Raw genomic sequence first — 20,573 nt, forward strand, 5'->3', positions numbered from 1 at the left:
ACAATCATAGAAATCTCAATTCAAACTAGCCACATTTTCAAGTGCTCATATGGCTAGTGGCTATCATACTGGGTATAGATGATTTACATCCCTCATACCTCAACATATTATGATAGCAATGAAAAGTAGGAGTTTGCAAGTTAAATTATAAAGACATTATCTCTGAATTGATGGAGTCATAATGACAACTAGGCAGCCCTATACTTACAGAGTCAAGTAGAATTTTAGGTCTGTAACAGGCTTTATGGGGCCAAAGGAAAAGAACTTGCATCTGATTACCTTGTGTAGTTCTCTTTGTATCCAGAAATATCATCATTGGGAGATCGCAGTCTTCGTTGAGATGGTGCCTCCAGATGCCAATAGTTGATGCGGTTTAGGAACATTTTTGCCAACTCAACTATTGTTTGCCTTTCTTTCGCTGGCAGGTGACTAAATTTGTACTGTACAAAGTTATTCACACCCTTAAAAAGAGGGAAGGCAATTTCTTCATGCAGCTATGCAATCATACTAATTCTGAACACCCACACAGCCAGCATGATTGGTGGTTATTAGCAAAATAACAGACATTTCTCTATTCACAAAAATCTCTTCCTTTTCCCTAAAAGAAAATAGCAATCCCCAGAGGGAATCTTGCCTCAGATCACGGTGGATGAAAAGTGACAAGACAGAGAGGCTGTGAGTTGTGATTCTACGCCTGCTGAAATCCTGAAGCATTAAGGAGAAAATCAAAACCATGGACTGAAAGGGTCAAAACCCCTGAAACAAGAAAATATGACTGTTGTGCAGAATAATTATTGCTTTACTATCAGCAGAGTAGCCCACATATAATGCAGTTCTTAGATAAATATTGTTTTTACATTACAAAAATGCTAATCAAAAGGCTGCTATCACGCCTACCACTGAACTAAACAACTAAAATTTCTCTTTACTATCATTTGTTTGAAGTCAATAAGCTTACCAAAATATATATATCATTCAAAATTATGGGCTTTTTAAAAAACTGTTAATCTTTCTACAGAATATTTCCATCTCATCTAATTTCAAATAAAAGAGCAATGAATTCTTATTTAGTAGAGTTTGGAGGAAAATAAAATTTACTGAAAACTGATTGATAAAAATGCCTTTATTTTTAAGGATTCTGGTATCATGACGTCAGTAGTCATTCTCATCAAAAAATTCAGTCCAGAGTGTTTTTGTTTAGCCAAACAATCAAAGGCTAAAAAAGTGATGCTAATGAGAGATACTGACAACACCTAACAGAAAAACTCTTTACATTTTAACGGATTCCCTGAGTAAAACGGCTTCTTTCCAGGAATCATAATGTAGCAGGAAGTCCATTCCTGGGTACAAAATCTCATTTCTTTTTCGCTTTTTTTGCTTGACTTACAATGTTTTTCACATTGCTACTAAATCCCCTCACCTCAATAGGCTTTCTCAGACAGTGCCAAGCAAATGGACAAAGACTTCATTTTAAAGCATCAACAACAAGAAAAAGCACATTTCATGTGTTCTTCTTACGAACTACATGTTCTACTTAATGTTTTTCTTCCCCAAACACACAGTAAACTGTGAGTATGCAACAACCCTAAAAGGCAAGAGCTAGATCATGTATTAAATTAGGTATACACCTCTGATTCAAAGCCTCCAGGACAATTTCCACAGACTGGTAAACATCTCTAACCTGGGTATGGAGGAGGGAAGCCGTAGATAGAGATATAAAAGGAGGATTAAAAGATTTCTTCAGCCTTAAGCCAATAAAAAGACGGCTTTTAAAATCTTTTTACCTGTTCAATGCTAGGTTTTTCAAATGGGGGTTTCTTTTCCAAAGAGCCTTCAACCACAGGTTTTCCTCTTTGTAAAATAGACTTTCTCAAGAGCTGCAAAGAAATCATTAAAAAAAAAAAAAGAAAAACTTAATTGGTATGTCTATCTCTCTCTCCTCTCTCTTCTGTTTCTCTCTGTTTGTCTCTCTCTCTCTCTCTTACACACACACACACAGCCTTTAAAGGAAGTTACCATATTCTATGTATCTTAACTATATATAAACAAATCCTTAAGTCAATAAAATGGGCAACTATCAGGTAACCCAAATTGGCCTTCATGTCCACAGCCAGAGTTATGAGGAAATGGACACCTTTCATGTTTTAGGCAGCCTAGGCCACCCATGCTGGTCCAACAGACGCCACTGTCCCATTCACTTCACTCTTCTCCCCACTGTTTCTGGCTTTCCATTGACCCAGAGGCCTGGTATGCAACCCTACACACTTGGCACATGCCCATCCAGGCCACTATAGGTGTGCTGAAGCTCTAGAGGATCTTATTTAAAGACGTGAGAGACCAAGATCTATTCTGCACAAAAGAGGCCAGGGGACAGGAGCTGTCTACAGCAGCTGCATGGCATACGCATCATCTAGGGCACAGGCTCTTTAGGAAGAAAGTCTGCAGAGCTCTAAATGGGCAAGTTTCACTGTTACAGTCTTTTTTTCATTTCCCTTCCATCCGTAGAATGCAGGCCAACTGTTCTGGCATCTCAATGCCCACAAAACAAAAACACTGCTCTTAATTCCTGCCAATGGAATTTAAAGCTCTCAAAGAGCAAACAGAAAAGGGAAGACAGAGCCACTTACCAAGAACAACGCAGAAAATAAATTTGATATTGAAATTCTTTACCTTCAATCTTTGCTTGAATCTTCTGTAACTTTTACATGTGGGTCAGTTAGATATGGCCACACATTTATTTAAGTAACATCTTTCCCTCCTTTCTCTGCTTACTGCCTTTTCAGTAGAAACAAAACATGGAAACCATTCTCTCAGAAGTAAATGGAACTCGATGAACCACCAAGACTGAAGATGACCATGTCTCACCACTGAACTGTGTCTTACAAGGACCTCAACTCCTTCCAGGGGTGCCATACAAATTATGAGTATGGGGCATCTGTTCATCCTTTCAAGCATTATGCCCATCTTTATAAAAGCAAATTTGCAATAAAGATAAGTCATTGTATATGTTTCTAAGAATATCTAAAGATTGGTCATAAAAATTAAATACAAATAATTCTGGTTGCTTACTTTTTTCCCCCAGTTAAAATAAGACCATTTAGGAACTTGGCCCACTGGGGGTTTCAATTTGGAGGTAAACTGATGGATTGTGGAGATGTTGAACTTCAGTTTATCTATAAGATGATGAAGCTGGGATAAGTGGGCATATAAAAAAAAGTTCTTAACAGCAGCAGGCATTTGCATCCTTAATTTCAACAGACAATCTTCATGGTTCTTCATATATATTATCTCATTTAATACTTATAACCTTTTGAGGTAGGTGCTACTACTAACAAGGCAGATTAACTTGCCCAAAGTCACATTTAGTAAGTGATAGAGCAAAGTTTTAAACCCAGGTAGTTAGACTCCAGAGCCACATTTGTAAGCACTAAGATATACTTCAACTTTAGGACGCAGCTTTCCACTGGGTTTATGTTCAATATCTAAGACTGATTTTTTTTTTTTTTTTTAAATTTGGGACGTTGTCTCACTCTGTCAGCCAGGTTGGAGTGCAGTGGCATGATCTCAGCTCATGGCAACCTCTGCATCCCAGACTCAAGCAATTCTCCTGCCTCAGCCTCTCAAGTAGCTGGAATTTACAGACGCGCGCAACCACGCCTGGCTAATTTTTGTATTTTTAGTAGAGACAGAGTTTCACCATGTTTGTCAGGCTGGTCTCGATCCCCTGACCTCAGGTAATGGGCCTGCCTCAGCCTCCCAAAGTGCTGGGATTACATTTGTGAGCCACCGTGCCCAGACTAAGACTGAAATTTTTTAATGCTACTAAAATATATAATACATTTTTACTTTAATTATTGACACATGAGACACAGGAACTGCCTTTCTCTTTTTTTCTTTTTAAAAAATCATGGGCCAGGTGCAGTGGCTCATGCCTGTAATCCCAGCACTTTGGAGGGCCGAAGGGGGAGATCACTTGAGGCTAGGAGTTCAAGACCAGCATGGCCGACAATGTGAAACCCCATCTGTACTAAAAGTACAAATATTAGCCGGGCATGGTGGCACACACCTGCAATCCCAGCTACTCAGGAGGCTGAGGCAGGAGAATCACTTGAACTCGGGAGGTGGAGGTTGCAGTGAGCTGAGATCACACCACTTCACTCTAGCCTGGATGACAGAGTGAGACTCTGTCTCAAAAAAATTAAAATTTAAAAAAAAAATTTAATCACTATTTTTGTTTTGTTTTTAGGAATTGCCTTTCAGAAACTAAGGAACAGATTATTTATAACTCATTTGCCCAAGAATAATACTTTTTGCAGGAGGTGGGGAGAATGCTGAATATTTTGGATTGTGTTTCCACAAGCAAATATACTTGCACTGTTATTTTAAGATGGAGGAGGGAAGAAAGAGAGAGAAGATGTACTTTAAAGCAGAGCAATGCTTTCTGGCCTGTTTGGTTGGTTATAAACTAAAAAGAGGCTGACAGGATGGAAACCTTGACACCACCTTCACTTCCAACAGGGTAGTGGGGAGCTGCCAGGGAGCACAGTTCCAAGACAAATAATAGCTGTAGTCATGCAGACCTTGTTTTTCTTCAACTAAGATCTTTTTCCAAAGAAGCTCTAAACACTATGAACCTGCCAGGGTTCGAGCTGAATGACTCAAGCCTCACAGCCACGTCAACAAGTTGTCACCTGGATGCCTAAAGTGGTCTAGTGCCTGCTAATGGCTGTGGGGAATCCAGCTGTTCATATTCTCTCCCTTCCCCCACTCTCTTTCTCTCTCTCTTTCTCTCTCTCCTATTATTCTTTTTAAAGTTAATATCCCCAAATTTAATATCTACCAAATTTTAAAAATATAATTCTACCTCCCACTCCTATCTCCTAACCACCCAAAAAACCCCATCAGTACAATAAAAGACAAATGTTAATAAAAAGGGGGAAAGGCAAAATTATGAATCAAATAAGTTCAGACAAAGAAAAGAAAAGAGCTATAGGAATTGGGTACAAAATTTGCACTAAGATTCCTAGCAGCCAAAGCAAAAGAGGGAACTCACTGGAAAATTTAGCTATTTTTGTCATATAAAAATGAAGTACAAATAAATATAAATGAGTTGAAGGAGAGTTATTATAAAATGAAGCACAGTGCTTCTTATTAGAAGAGGCAAACTTTTCCTACCCATAAGCTCTGAGTGCTTTTGTTTTGCATTCAACATCCTTGTAAGGGTTACACAATACAACGTAATCCACAATGCCCTCAATAGCAGGTTTATTTTTTTTTAAGGTTATTCCTTCTGGCAGCCTCCTTTATAGATCTATTTTTGGCAACCTGAAGTTTTGCTATCCATTTCCACCAGCAGTTTCCCTCCCACATCTGTTAGTCCTGGCTCTAATCAGAAGCTTGAGGAGATGTACATCTATGGTAGGGAATGGATGTGACCCACATGGAGCTGAGGTAGAACTAGTGAAGAAGCAGCTACGGGGAATGGCAGCAGTAATCGGTGACTGGTGTCAGTGAGAAACAGGTAACAGTGGCTAAGATACCAAAATAAATTTGGAATATCTTGATTCGTCCTCTTAAAGCACTAGAGATAGGACTTACAGCCACTCCTCCAACTACATCTCCTCCCACCCATCCCTCTGCTCGCTGGGCTCCACCACACTGCCCTCCTTGCTGTTCGGACATCACTTCAAGCTCTCTTAGTGTACAACCTAAAATATCTGTTCCTCCCTCTGCCTCGGAGGCTCTTCCCCTAGCACTTTGCACAGATGGCTCCTATCTCCCACTCAGGTTTCTGCTCAACTTCCATCTCCTCAGAGAGGCTATCCTAACTGACCTTCCTCGCTGGCATGTCCCCAACTCGCCACCATCCCTGCCATTCTGATTCCACTTATCCTACTTTGTTTCTCTTCGGAACATTTATCACCACTTGCAAAGATATTATTTACTTGTTGACTGTCTCTTCTACTGAAATATATACTCCATGAGGGGAAGAACTCTGTTTTGTCCACTGTTCTATCCCTCATGCCTACATTAGTGCCACATGCAGAACAGATGTGCAATAAATATTTGTTGGGTGGATGGAAAAAATCTATTTGCATATGCAAACCAAGATACTCAACTTTGCATACAAGTGTAAAAGCTCTCAAAGAGAATGATGTGTTCAAAGTATGATGGGCCATTTTAGAGAATCCGTCATGAAGAAACGTAAGGTTCAGCAAACTCTGAGGGCAAAATGTACCATGAGCTGAAAGCCTTCACACCCATGACCTGGCATACGCAGACTGAGCACATTTGAATAATGAGAGAAAATGTTTTTGAAATGTTAAAATCTCACCTTAAATAGGTAGAAATAAACTTGTTTGGTATCTGCATCTTCTTCCTTGTGGACACAGGTAAAGAGATATTCCACATCCAATACTATTCCCAGGAGTCTGTTCATTTCTTCCTCTGACACATTCTCCAGGTGGGAAACATGAGCAGCTTATGATAAGATCAAAGAAACATATGTAAGACCTCAATTGGAAACCAAACATTCCCATTTTTAAGTAGAAGGTCCTCTTTCATCAGTCTTACCATCAATCCTTTAAGCTCATTGGGAATAAGAGAAAATTTCTGAACTCCTATAGGACTGAAGTCTTCTCACAAAATCTACCTATAACTAAGAGACTACCATGTTCTTGAGCCTTAGCCTCCCCATTCAACATTAAAAATCGGCTGGTGGGTAATGTATGCAAATAATGTATATTTTAAGAACCAGTGCTGGTAGCATCAAGACTGGTCCCGATAGGGTCAACTTCTTGGGTTTCCATATAAGCAAATTCTCCACCATGTCAAGAGGGCTCTCTATGGTCTTAGTTATGAATGCAGGACTTGTAAGTTGGTGGTTCAGAGATGCAGAAAACCAAGCTCCCTAAAGGTATAGCTCTAAGTCCTGTGGAGAGCTCATTCACCAAAGAATATCATGTTAGTGTAAAGACTGAAGGCCTTTTTCTTCAGCCTTTCTGATTGAGACACACTAAAACCTCACTGTCTGCTGCAAAGTCCCCATGGCCTATTTTAGCTTGACATTCAACATCCTCCATGATCCAGCTGCAAACCCACTTTTGCATCTTTGTTCTGTTGTCTTACTATAGTTTTGTGACCTATCCATTGACCCTCTCCTCACTCATCCCTTTGTGATCTCTTCTACTCAAATACAGTCCATCTTTTAAGGTTATTGCATTTAATCCCCAATCCCATGTAGTTGGTATTAGTAAGTAATTCCATTTTACAATTGAGGAAACTAAGACTCTGATATGGTTTGGCTCTGTGTCTCCACCCAAACATCATCTCAAATGGCAATCCCCACATGTCAAGGGAGGGACCTGCTGGGAAGTGATTGGATCATGGAGGTAGTTTCCCCCATGCTGTTCTCATGACAGTGAGTTCTCATGAGATCTGATGTTTAAAAGTGTTTGGCAGGTCCCTCCTTGCTCGCTCGCTCTCTCTCTCCTGCTACCATGTAAGACTTGCCTTCCTTCCCCTTCACCTTCCACCATGATTGTAAGATTCCTGAGGCCTCCCCAGCCATGCAGAACTGTGAGTCAATTAAATCTCCTTTCTTTATAAATTATCCAGCCTCAGGTAGTTCTTTATAGCTGTGTGAAAATGAACTAATACAGTCTCAGACAGACTAAATATTGTTTCATCAAATGTCACTCAGCCAACAAGGCAGAGCTAGGGTTTGAAACTGAAAAAGGTTTGACCCAAATTCAAAAGCACCTACAAACATTTTTGTTGACTAAATGATTCACTTCAAGTCCCTTTTCACTTGAAAAAGGATCTCTAGATAAACCATCTAATAATCACCCACTAGCCTAGGAACTCCTCTGGGCTGGAATCATGTCTTTTATTTCTGTTATCCCCAATATCTATTACTATGTTTGCCACATAACAGGAGGCGGCACTTCAAGAACGAACCTCTTAGGTATAGCTCCAAGTGTGCTGGCTTAAAAATGCTTGAAGATTAAAGTGCTTGAAATGATTTTTAAAGAAAGATTAAAATACATTTTTAAAAAGTGATAGATTTTTCCTCATTCTTTTAAAGGGAGATGAAACTAAAGGCTATTGAGGAATATCTGCTAGGTGCTGGACACAGGTCAGTCTACTCTGGAGACCATGATGCGCTCGCCATTGAACCACAATGCTCAGTGAGAAGCCTGGGATAGAGGATGCTGCTAATATCCACCTATATATCCCCCCTCCTTACCACAACTCCTAGTTTCCAACTACCAGCAGCTCCATTTGGCCTAAGGGCTTTTCTTATCACTGTAATCTACTCTGCCACCTATACACCCTCAAGAGCAGCTCTTAGCCAAAGACTAAAGAAGTCAGGGTATAAATACTCATTTTCTCACTCTTCAGATGGAATAACTCTGAGGTAAGTGTTCAACGCCAGCTCCCAATTTTTCCTGCACAGAATTAAGTACCAGTTGCCCACAGGGAGAGCTGGCTTAGTAATTCACTCTTTATTGGCCACCTTTTCCTCAGTGTTTCACTTTTAACTCTCCTACTCTCAACCCAAATAAACTACTTGCACTCAAATCCTTGTCTCAGAGTCTGTTTCTTGGGGAACTCAAACTAAGATATCTAAACAAATGCATTTTCAGAAAGTTAAGAGGATTAAATACCAAGGGGTAGGGGATCCTGAAGGAGCAGGAGCAGCTATGTTTATATCAGACAAAATGGACTTTATGTGAAAAACTGGCTGGGTGCGGTGGCTCACAGCTGTAATCCCAGCACTTTGGGAGGCCGAGGCAGTCGAATCACAAGGTCAGGAGATCGAGACCAGCCTGTCCAATATGGTGAAACCCCGTCTCTACTAAAAATACAAAAATTAGCTGGGCATGGTGGTACGTGCCCGTAGTTCTAGCTACTCAGGAGGCTGAGGCAGGAGAATTGCTTGAACTCAGGAGGCAGAGATTGCAGTGAGCCGACATCACGCCACTGCACTCCAGCCTGGCGACAGAGGGAGACTCCATCTCAAAAAAAAAACAACAACAAAAACAAAAAACTATACAGAGACCAAAAAGGGCATTATATAATGATAAAGGGATCAATTCATCAAGAGGATATAACAATTGTAAATACACATGTACCTAATGTAACAGCACCTAATGTTTGCTGTAAATACATAAAATATATAATAATATAATATAAAGCAAACATTAATAAATCTGAGCTGGGCACAGTGGCTCATGCCTGTAATCCCAGCACTTTAGGAGGACAAGGTGGGTGGATCACTTGAGGTCAGGAGTTTGAGACCAGTGGGGCCAACATGGTGAAACCTCGTCTCTACTAAAAATGCAAAAAATAAGCTGGATGTGGTGGCACATGCTTGTAATCCCAGCTACTTGAGAGGCTGATGGGAGAGGATCACTTGAACCTGGGAGGTGGAGGCTGCGGTGAGCCTAGATCATGCCATGCACTCCAGCCTAGGCAACAGAGCAACACTCCATCTCAAATAAATAAATAAATAAATAAATAAATAAATATGTGAAAGTAGAGACAGAATGAGATACAATAATAGTAGGGGACTTCAATATTACACTTTCAACAATGGATAAATCATTTACACAGAAAATCTATGACAAAGCACTGGGCTTGAACTATACCTTAAAGAAAATGGACCTAACAGACATATACAGAACATTCCATCCAGTAAGAGTAGAATACACGTTCTTCTCAAGTGCACATGAAATTTTCTCTAGGACAGATCAGATGATAGGCCACAAAACAAGTCTTAACAACTTTTAAAAGACTGAAATCATACCAAGTGTCTATTCCAACCAAACTGGTAGGAAAGTATTGGATTGGTGCAAAAATAATTGCATTTTTGCCATTCCTTTCAATGGCAAAAACCGCGATTATTTTGGACCAACCTATGTAAGTCATTAACAGGAGGAATTTTGGAAAATTTACAAATAGATTGAAATTAAACAGCATTCTCCTGAACAACCAATGGGTCAGAGAAGAACTTAAAAGGGAAATTTAAAAATATCTCAAGACAAACAGAAGTGGAAATACAACATACCAAAACTTACAAAATGCAGCAAAAGCAGTTATAAGAAAGAAGCTTATGGCAATAAATGCCTACATTAAAAAAGAAAAAAGATCTCAAATAAACAACCTAATGTTACACCTCAAAGAACTAGAAAAAGAAGAATGAACTAAAGTCCAAAGTTAGTAGAAAGAGTAAACAAAAAAGATCAGAGCAGAAATAAATGGAAAGAAGAAAAACAATAGAAAAGATCAACAAAACCAAAAGTTGGTTCTTTGAAAAGATAAAAAAAAAATGGACAAACTTTTAGCTGGACTACAAAAGAAAAAAAAAGAGAAGACTCAAAATAAGAAATGAAAAAGGAGACATTATAACTGATACCACAGAAATACAAAGGATTATAAGAGATTATGATGAACAGTTATGTCAATAAATTGGATAATCTAAAAGAAATGGATAAATTCCTGAAAATGCACAACCTACCAAAACTAAATCATGAAAATATAGAAAATCTGAACAAACTAGTAACAAGTAAGGAGACTGAATCAGTAATTAAATAAAAAATCTTCCATCATGGAAAAGCCCAGGACCTGATGGCTTCAAGGCTGAATTCTACCAAACACTTTAAAAAGAACTAATACTAATTCTCAAACTCTTCAAAAAGCCCAAGTGCAGTGGCTCATGCCTATAATCCCAGCACTTCAGGAGGCTGAGGTGGGAGAAATGCTTAAGCCTAGGAGTTCAAGACAAGCCTGCACAACATAATGAGACCCTGTTTCTACAAAAAATAAAAATAAATAAATAAAAATTTGGCAGGTGTGGTGTCACATGCCTGTAGTCCCAGCTACTCAGGAGGCTGAGGTGGGAGGATTGCTCGAACCCACAAGATCAAGGTTGCAGTGACCCATGCTTGTGCCACTATACTCCAGCCTTTATGACAAAGTGAAACTCTAAAAAAAAACTTCAAAAAACTGAAGAGGGATGCATACTTCCAAACCCACTTTACAAGGTCAGCATTATACTAATACCAAAGCCAGACAAGGACACTACGAGAAAAGAATATTACAGGCCAATATCCCTGATGAACATGGATGCAAAAATATGCAACAGAAAACCAGCAATCTGAATTCAACAGCAGATTAAAAGAATCCTTCACCACGAGCAAGAGGAGTTAATCCCAGGGATGCAAGGATGGTTCGGCAATAAATTGATATAGCAAATTAACAGAATGAAGGAGAAAAATCATATGGTAATCTCTAAAGATACAGAAAAAGCATTTGACAAAATTCAACATCCTTTCATGATAAAAACTCTCAACAAATTAGGCATAGAGGGAATGTGCTGTACCTCAACACAAAAAGGCCATATGTGACAAACCCACAATTAACATCACACTCAATGGTGAGAAGCTGAAAGCTTTTCCTATGGTATTCACTGTTGGTGGCAATGTAAATTAGTACAGCCAGTATGGTAAGCCATATGGATATGTCTCAAAAAATCCAAAACAGAACTACCATATGACCCGACCCAGCAATTCCACTTCTGGATATATATCCAAAGAAAAGGAAATCAGTATGTCAAAAAGACATCTGCATTCCCATATTCACTGCAGCATTATTCACAATAGCCAAAATATGGAATTTACCTAAGTGTCCACCCCAACAAATGAATGGATAAAGAGAATGTAGTATATGAGCACAATCGAATACCATTCAGCCTTAAAAACTAAGGAAATGGCCAGGCATAGTGGCTCACACCTGTAATCCTAGCACTTTGGAAGGCTGAAGCAGGAGGACTGCTTGAGCCCAGTTCAAGACCAGCCTTGGTAAGATGGCAAGACCCTGTCTCTACAAAAAAAAATTTTTTTTTTTAATTAGCTAGGTATGGTGGCTCGGATCTGTAGTCCCAGCTACTTAGCAACCTAAGGCAAGAGGATCCCTTGAGCCCAGGAGTTTGAGGCTACAGTGAACTATGATTGTACCACTGCATTCTGGCCTGGACAACACAGTGAGAGCCTGTCTTAAGGCTAAGTGAAATAAGCCAGGCACAGAAAGACAAATACTGCATGATCTTACTTGTATGTAGAATCTTAAAAAGTCAAACTCAGAGAAGCAGAAAGTAAAATGATGGTTACCAGGGACTTGGAATGTGGGGTATGGGTAGAGATGCTGGTCACAGAGTACAAAGTTTCATTTACACAGAAGTTCTGGAGATCAATTGTGTGGCATGGTGACTATAGTTAATAATAATACATTGTAATTATATAACTGAAAATTGCTAACAGAATCAATTTTAAATATTTTCACCACAAAAAATTAAAAGTATGTGAGGTGATAGATATGCTAATTAGCCTGATGTAATCATTTTATAATATATACATCTCAAAATATCACATTATACACGATAAATATATACATTTTTATTTGTCAATTAAACCTTAATAAAACTGAAAAAAATAAATTATTTTCTCATTTTAATTAACATATAATTGTACATATTTATGAGGTACCCAGCAATATTTTGATACATTTAATATACAGTGATCAGATCAGTGTAATTAGCATATCCATCATCTCAAATATTTATCATTTCTTTGTGTTGGAAACACTCGGTATCATCCATCTAGCTATTTGAAACTAGATATTATTGTTAACCACAGTCATCTTACAGTGGCATAGAACACTAGAACTCATTCTTCCTATCCAGCTGTAATTTTGTATCCTTTAAAAAATCTCAGCCGGGCGCGGTGGCTCATGCCTGTAATCTCAGCACTTTGGAAGGCCAAGGAAGGTGGATCACAAGGTCAGGAGTTCAAAAGCAGCCTGGCCAACATGGTGAAACCCCATCTCTACCCAAAATATAAAAATTATCCAGGCATGGGGGCACATGCCTGTAATCCTAGCTACTTGGGAGGCTGAGGCAGGAGAATGACTTGAATCCGGGAGGTGGAGGTTGTGGTGAGCTGAGATTGCACCACTGCACTCCAGCCGAGACTGCGCCATTGCACTCCAGCCTGCAAGACTCCGTCTCAAAAAAAAAAAAAAAAATCTATTTGTTTTTAAATAACACAAATGTCCTAGAGGAAGACAGATTAAAGGGCTTAAAATTAGAGAGGTAGAGGCCACCCACCTTTCATTTCTCTCTAATACAGAAAAGTAATTGAAAGGCAGAGTGATGGACCCGTGATGAGGAACATGCATGGGTGTTCACCCCAATACAGCATTTTTGGGGGGTGGGGCGGTGTCGAGACAGGGTCTGCCTTAGTCACCCAGGCTGGAGTGCAATGGTGCAATATTGACTCACTGCAGCCTTGACCTCCTGAGCTTAAGTGATCCTCCCACCTCAGCCTTCCAAGTGGCTAGGACTATAGGCGTGTACCACCATGCCTGGCTAATTTTTTTGTATTTTCCGTTGGCGCAAAGTTTCACCAAGTTGCCCAGGCTAGTCTTGAACTCCTGGGCTCAAGTGATCCTCCCGTCTCAGATTCCCAAAGTGCTAGAATTACAGGTGTAAGCCACCATGCCCAGACTCCAATACAGCTTGTTTTTCTTCCTTTTTGTTTTTGGTTTTTTTGTTTTTTTTTTTTTTTGAGACAGGATCTCACTCTATCACCCAGGCTGGATTGCAGTGGCACAATTATGGCTCACTGCAGCCTCGACTTTTCTGGGCTCAGGTAATCCTCCCACCTTAGTCTCCCAAATAGCTGGGACTACAGGTGCATACCATCATGCCCTGCTAGTTTTTGTATTTTTATGTAGAGATGGGGTTTCACCATGTTGTCCAGGCTGGTCTCGAACTTCTGAGCTCAAGCAATCCGTCCACTGTGGCCTCCCAAAGTGCTGGGATTACAGGTGTGAGCCACCATGCCTGCCTCAAAACAGCATTTTTAAAAGGTAAGAAGAGAGGAATTAATCTTTATAATCTGTCTGACTTCAGCAGTATTGAATGAAATGTCAACACTGTATTATTACATTATCAAATAGAAAAAGAATAATCAATTAAATTGTTTCTAAGTATATAAATAACTTACATCATAGAAAAATTACACGTAGGCAGAGCACAGTGGCTCATGCCTGTAATCCCAGCACTTTGGGAGGCCAAGGCAGGTGGATCACCTGAAGTCAGGAGTTACAAACCAGCCTGGCTAGTGTGGCAAAACCCTGTCTCTACTAAAAACACAAAAAATAGCCGGGTGTGGTGGTACATGCCAGTAGTCCCAGCTACTCGGGAGGCTGAGGCAGGAGAATCACTTGAACCCGGGAGGTGGAGGCTGCAGTGAGCCAAAATTGCACCACTGCGCTCCAGCCTGGGAGACAGCAAGACTGTGTCCCCCCGTAAAAAAAAAAAAAAAAAAAGAAAAGAAAAAAGAAAAATTATGTGTGTGTGTAAACACAAAAATTAATGTTTAAATATACTATTTTCTATTTGGCTATACAATACGTTACCTCATCACTTTCTAAAAGATACCCAAAATCAGACTTCATTTTAGGTAGAACATTTGCTGGGTCATCTTTTTCTTAAGACTGCAAAATTTCCCTTGAGGTCAATCTGAAGCCTTTGGGAAACAGGCCTCATTCTGGAGACAACTAGGTCAACATTTTTATGTCAGTTATTTACAGAAATAATTTTATTTAGGACTATTTTTATCTTATAAACTTTTTTTTTAAATTAATAGACATAGAGATGGAGTCTCACTATGTTGCCCAGGCTAGTCTCAAACTCCTGGGCTCAAGCAATCCCCCCACCTTGGCCTCCCAAAGTGCTAGGATTACAGGTGTGAGCCTCTGCATCTGGCCTGTCTTATAAACTTTTAATCTCTTTTTGTGATAAGCTATGAAAGCAATCAGTATACAATATCAAGTAAATTCCTTCAGATGCTCCATAATATGAAACCATCTAATTAAGGTGCTAACATATAGTAGTAGGTTTAACTCATGGAAGTACATGCCATTATTTACTTTTGAAATAGTAGTTACTTTTTTAAAGCCCCAAAACACTTTACCAAAATTAATTACTAATCAGAATTAGAAGGAATTGCTCTGGATGAAACAGAGGTGAAAGCTTCTATTTTTAGAAGGCTCAAGAACCCATCCCATTCCCTTGTTGGGATTCTGCAGTTTTAAAACTACTGTTTAGAACCAACTTTTTGCATATTTTGAAGAGTAGCCTGATAAAAATTAAAATGCTTAAGTGAAACTTGAGGAGGCTCATTTCCCTCTGACTCTGCCCATAATGAAATGTGTTTGTGGTTTTGTGATTTTTTTTTGCATTTATTAATTATTTATTTACTTATTACCATAATGCAACATGTGATCTCTCCTCAGAGCTCTGTGTGAAAACCAAAGTAGAAAGGAATAGGGAGATGGAGATGGGGGAAAATGTAAATAAAGCAGCAACAGTTTCCCAGAAGAGAAGAAAGAGGCTCTACTGTATAAAGGGTGAGTAACTTTCACAGCAGAAGAGGATAGCTCTTCCTCTGAGAATGAAATAAATGTAGGTCTGGAGTGGTATGGGGTGCACTGAGGCAGGAGGATATTGTATAAGAAAGGTTAAGCTTCCTAGAATAAACAATGAGGTGGATGAAGATCAAATGAAAGTAGATGGAGTGGACAGTCTGCTGGAGAAGGGGGGAAAAAGGTCCAGACAAGTTGTTATCAAAGAGAAGCTTCCCTGTAATAAGAAAGCCAGACAAGAACAGCTATTACTACACTATATAAATACATAGTTGTCTAAATGTGCCAACTTCTCAGACCCTCCAATGTAGCCTCTCTCCAAGGAGGCCAACTACAGATCCCTTTTGACCAAAAATCCTTTTCAGTTCTCACCTAACTCAATCTCTGAGGAAGTAGCGCTGACCTTTCTGTTCTCAACAAATACACATCACCAGCTAACCTCTTCTCCAGCTCCAATCTTCCCCGAACCCCGCCTTCCATCCTCCCTATCCCAACAAAATAGGTGCACCACCATCATGGAAAATGACTCAAAGACTGAACTCCTCATGGCCCTCCTCAAAATGGCAGCTACCTCTTGCTGGCCCTGTTTCTGCCAACAAGCCCATCATTCATTCCTTTAGTGTCCTTTACCTTCCACACATTACCAGCCACCAGACTCCGCTGAGCTTCCTCATTCTCTCTGAGACACTGCATTTCCCCATCCTACCTTTCTTCCATTGGAATGTCAAACCTACTGTAATAAAATAGCCCCCTAGACTGTTCTCTCTGGTGCTAGGGTAGTCTTCCTAAAATACCACTTTCCTTAAACAACCCCATCTCTACCAAATCCAGAGACTACTCCTGGGTCTTTGGGGATGCTGACCAGAATTAGACTTGTTTAACCTATCTCTAGATTTACCAGTCACCTAATTAATCCCAACCCATGTCAACACCCAGGTGAACCTCACTCTAACTGCAAAGCTAAAGTATTTACTATACTGACAATCAATTCATATTAAACCAAAAAGAGTCATTCATTATTAAAAGAAACCCTTCTCTTAATCTTTTATTAAGAAGACTTTTTGATGCAAATAGGCTCCCTTCAATTATCTAAAAGTATGTTTTCTTAAAGAGATAGGCCTCTATTATTTATGAGTCTAGGAGCATATTATTAAAAATTAAAAAATAAAATAAAAATCTATAAACTACAATGCACAAATCTATAGCAGTCAACCTGCCACAAAACTCAAGATAAGAAGTCGCTGTTATGTAAAGCTTTGATGTATTGCTCCCTAATTTAACCTCCCTCATCAAGATGTGCATCAATATACACTGTATCAGTAGTGAGAGAATATTCCTTTTTCCTGTGCTCTGCCTACAGTGGAGAACCATCGTCGGTAATTTAACCAATCTTTTGAAAATTAATAAGCACTCTCCACTGTTTTGATGTGCATTCAACGGAAGGCCCAGGGAGTTGTTTGTTTTTCATACTACTGGCCGTTTGTATTTGATCTCCTGTGTATCTGCCAATTTGGGTTCCTTTGCTTGGTTTTTAAGATGTTAGTCTTTTTCTTACCACCTTGAATAAACCTTATGTACTAACCTTTAGTCTGCCATACTCATTGCAAATGCTTATGTATTTGGTGGGGAGGGGTTTTTTGGTTTATTTGGTTTGGTTGTAGAGAAATGTTAATCTTTTTAGAAAGCCATATCTACGTTTGGCAGTTCTTTAAGGTCTTGTTATAAAAGTCAAAAAATAAAATAAAATGCTGAAGAACTCCAGATTAAAGAAAACTAAAGAGACATGACAACTAAACAGATATGTGATTCTTGAGTGGATGCTTAATGGAAAGGAAAATATGTTATAAAGAACATTTTTGGGTCAACAGATAAAATTAGAATACAAACAGTAGATTAGATAAAGGTATTATATTAATGTTGAATTTACTAAAGTTGGTAATTGAACTGAGGTTATTAAGAGAAAACCGTGGCTGGGTGCTGTGGCTCACGCCTGTAATCCCAACACTCTGGGAGGCTGAGGAGGGCAGATCATTTGAGGTCAGTAGTTTGAGACCAGCCTGGCCAACATGATGAAACCCCATCTCTACTAAAAATAAAAAAAATAGCTGGGCATGGTGGCAGGCACCTGTAATCCCAGCTACTTGGGGAGCTGAGGCACGAGAATCATTTGAACCCAGGAGGCGGAGGCTGCAGTAAGCCAAGATTGCACCATTGCACTCCAGCCTGAGCAACAGAGTGAGTCTCCATTTCAAAAAAAGAAAACCTTATTATTAGGAACTGTATATTGAAATATTTAGGGGAGGAAGGGCTATGATATATAAGTAACTTATTCTTATATAGTTCCAGAAAAACGAATTTATACATAGAGACTCATATATATATATATATATGAGACTCTCTATATACATTTATACATATATATATATATGAGCCAATGACAGCAAATAAAATAAAATGTTACTAATAGGTAAATCTAGGGAAAGGATTTATGGGATATTCTTCGTTATTATTCTCATGACTTTTATGTAAATTTTTAATTATTTGCAAATTAAAAGTTTTTTTACAATCTTTCCTCCACCTGAATTTGATCATTAAAGAATCCTGCTTTTACTTTAAATAGTCTTCCAAGAGCCTGATACAAAGCATTGATATACACTAATTACCCAAGATTGACCAACCCTTGAGTTGTGGCAAAGTTTATTCCTTTTGGTGGGCCACAGTTCCCCCAGTGTCCACTTTGTGTGAAGGACACAAGAAAGCAGACAGAAGGTGCAAGTGAGGGGACGAGGGGAGGCTTTGCCTTCTTTAGATCTCTCCAGAAGGGTGTACCTTGGCACCTCTCGGTGCTGTGTCATACTTGCAAACACCCAGAGTGCCAGAGAGTGACCCGCCATATGACTGCTGCCAAGAATCACGGTGCAGCTGTCAACCTTGCTGAGAACAGGAAGCACACTGTCACTGTGTGCTGTGACCCTCACTAAGTTCTGGCTCCATGTATCATTGGCCTTCACTTCTCGTGAAGACAGCCAGCCAGTCCTCACATGCCCTGCAGTGTGAACAGGCAGCAGCTGGGCAGGCAGCTAACACGCCCCTGCTCCTCTGGACCAGAAGCAAATAACACAATAGGATTTAAAGGCTGCTCAAATACATTTTTTGTTCATGGGAATTTGGCATCAAGGCTAGAAGAGGTAAAATTAACGACTGCAATGAAATCTGTCAAATTGACTAATGTGCAAAAGGCTTATCATTTAAAAGTGGTTTCATTTTCTGTAATCTCAGATCTGGACTGGAAAAAAAAAGAGAAGCCTAAGAGTAAGAGCCCATTAGATGAGAGCAGTCCAGTAGAAATACAATGCAAGCCACATGTGTAAATTTAAGTATTCCAGTAGCTGTGTTTAAAAAGATAAAATAGGTGAAATTCATTTAATAATATATTTTATTTAACCTAATATATACCAAAGTATTATTCTTTCAATATGTATGCAATATTAAAAGTTACTATTTACATTCCTCTTGTTGTACTAAGTCTTCAAAACCTGTGTGCATTTCACACTTACAGCACAATTCAAACTAGTGAAATTGCAAGTGTTCAATAGCCACACATGGCTAGTGGCTACTGTGTTGGACACAGCAGGTATAGATTATAAACTTTGAAAGCTCCTCTGCAAATATATGCAACCAGCCCTCATTTTAGCATTATTGAATTCAATGACTATTTATCAACAAAAGAATAAGCACAATTATGCACAATGAACTAAATATATTACAAACTAGAGAAAAAGTCAACTCGTAATCACAGTTCAGTACAGATTGGTATATAATTATAGTTATACAAGAAGGAACATTGCCACAGAGCTCTAAGAAGGCCTTTATTCTCTCTACAGAGTTCTATAGTCAAGCCTTGGAGGATAAGCAGAATTCCCTGGCAGAAAACGAAGGAAAGGCATTGAAGGTGGTGTGAGCTTCCAGATCTAAGGCAGAGGTGGGAGAAAGTTCAAAGAACCTTTGGAGAACATGGAGCAGTCTGATGGCCAAAATGCAATGAAGATAATTGGAGAAAAGCTTTGAAAATAAAGAGGCCTCAATGAACTGAACCTGCTTGCTCAACTACAGATCACCCTTCACTCTGAGGATAATGAGAAGCTCAGAGGGGTTTAAGCAGGAGAATGGGATCACATTGTATCATCACTTTATGGGAAAGCCAGGTATGCAGGAATGGAAATGAGAACTCCAGAAGCTGCAGCAGACACAGGCAAGGAATAATGAGGAAAAGCCTAAATTCAGCCAGTGCTAGAGGGAGGAACTTGAAGGGGGTATCAAACAGGACTTCATGACCAGAGGACGTCAGGGAGACATAACTTATATCAAATGAGCAGAGAAAATATTACCAGTATTATCCCCTTAACTCCTGCTGTGCCCGACCCACAGCTCCTGACAACTCTGAAACCGGCATCTGAAAGGCTACATTAGCCAACAGTGGACATCCAGCCAAGAGGAATATGCTGGCTCAATTCAGGAGGCTGTGTCATTGTGCTAGCTGGGCCCAATGTTTACGTCCTTTGGCATCTGCACAGCACATGTGTAAATGGGAACTGAGGGGGCGATTATATGGTACAAGTCTATGCAAATGTCGTATGATCAAAGAAAATGTGTTGAGTCAAATGACCTGCCTAAATGATTTAAATACTTGAAATATCCATGAGAAAAATACTAGTATTTTCTTCATAATACTCAAGAAGTAAGCTCTAGTGTGATTGTTAAAGCTAACTCTTGACCTTCCTTTAAAATCTCTGGGAGTCTCAGGCTGGAAGCGGTGGCTCACGCCTGTAATCCCAGCATTTGGGGAGGCTGAGGCGGGCAGATTACTTGAGGTCAGGAGTTCGAGACCAGCCTGGCCAACATGATAAAACCTATCTCTACTAAAAACACAAAAATTAGCCAGGCATGGTGGTGGGCGTCTGTAATCCCAGCTACCTGGGAGGCTGAAGCAGGAGAATAGCTTGAACCTGGGAGGTGGAAATCACAGTGAGCCGAGATTGCATCATTGCACTCCAGCCTGGGTGACAGAGCCAGACTCTGTG

At 39.6% G+C, this 20,573-nt stretch overlaps 1 protein-coding gene across 2 annotated transcripts in view; it reads right to left on the minus strand.

Annotated features, from left to right (window-relative positions):
* The window catches only part of KAT2B (lysine acetyltransferase 2B), a 115,658-nt gene that overhangs the window by 54,317 nt on the left and 40,768 nt on the right, over nucleotides 1-20,573 (minus strand). For both annotated transcript variants that reach the window (XM_024245200.3, XM_024245201.3), the window contains exons 3-5: nucleotides 6,335-6,480; nucleotides 1,785-1,877; nucleotides 280-461 (exon numbers count right to left, since the gene is read on the minus strand). In XM_024245200.3, the coding sequence (XP_024100968.1) occupies nucleotides 280-461; nucleotides 1,785-1,877; nucleotides 6,335-6,480 (421 nt within the window). The remainder of the gene's footprint in view (nucleotides 1-279; nucleotides 462-1,784; nucleotides 1,878-6,334; nucleotides 6,481-20,573) is intronic.

This window comes from Pongo abelii, chromosome 2 (assembly GCF_028885655.2).
Source record: "Pongo abelii isolate AG06213 chromosome 2, NHGRI_mPonAbe1-v2.0_pri, whole genome shotgun sequence".
Classification (NCBI taxonomy): Eukaryota; Metazoa; Chordata; class Mammalia; order Primates; family Hominidae; genus Pongo; species Pongo abelii.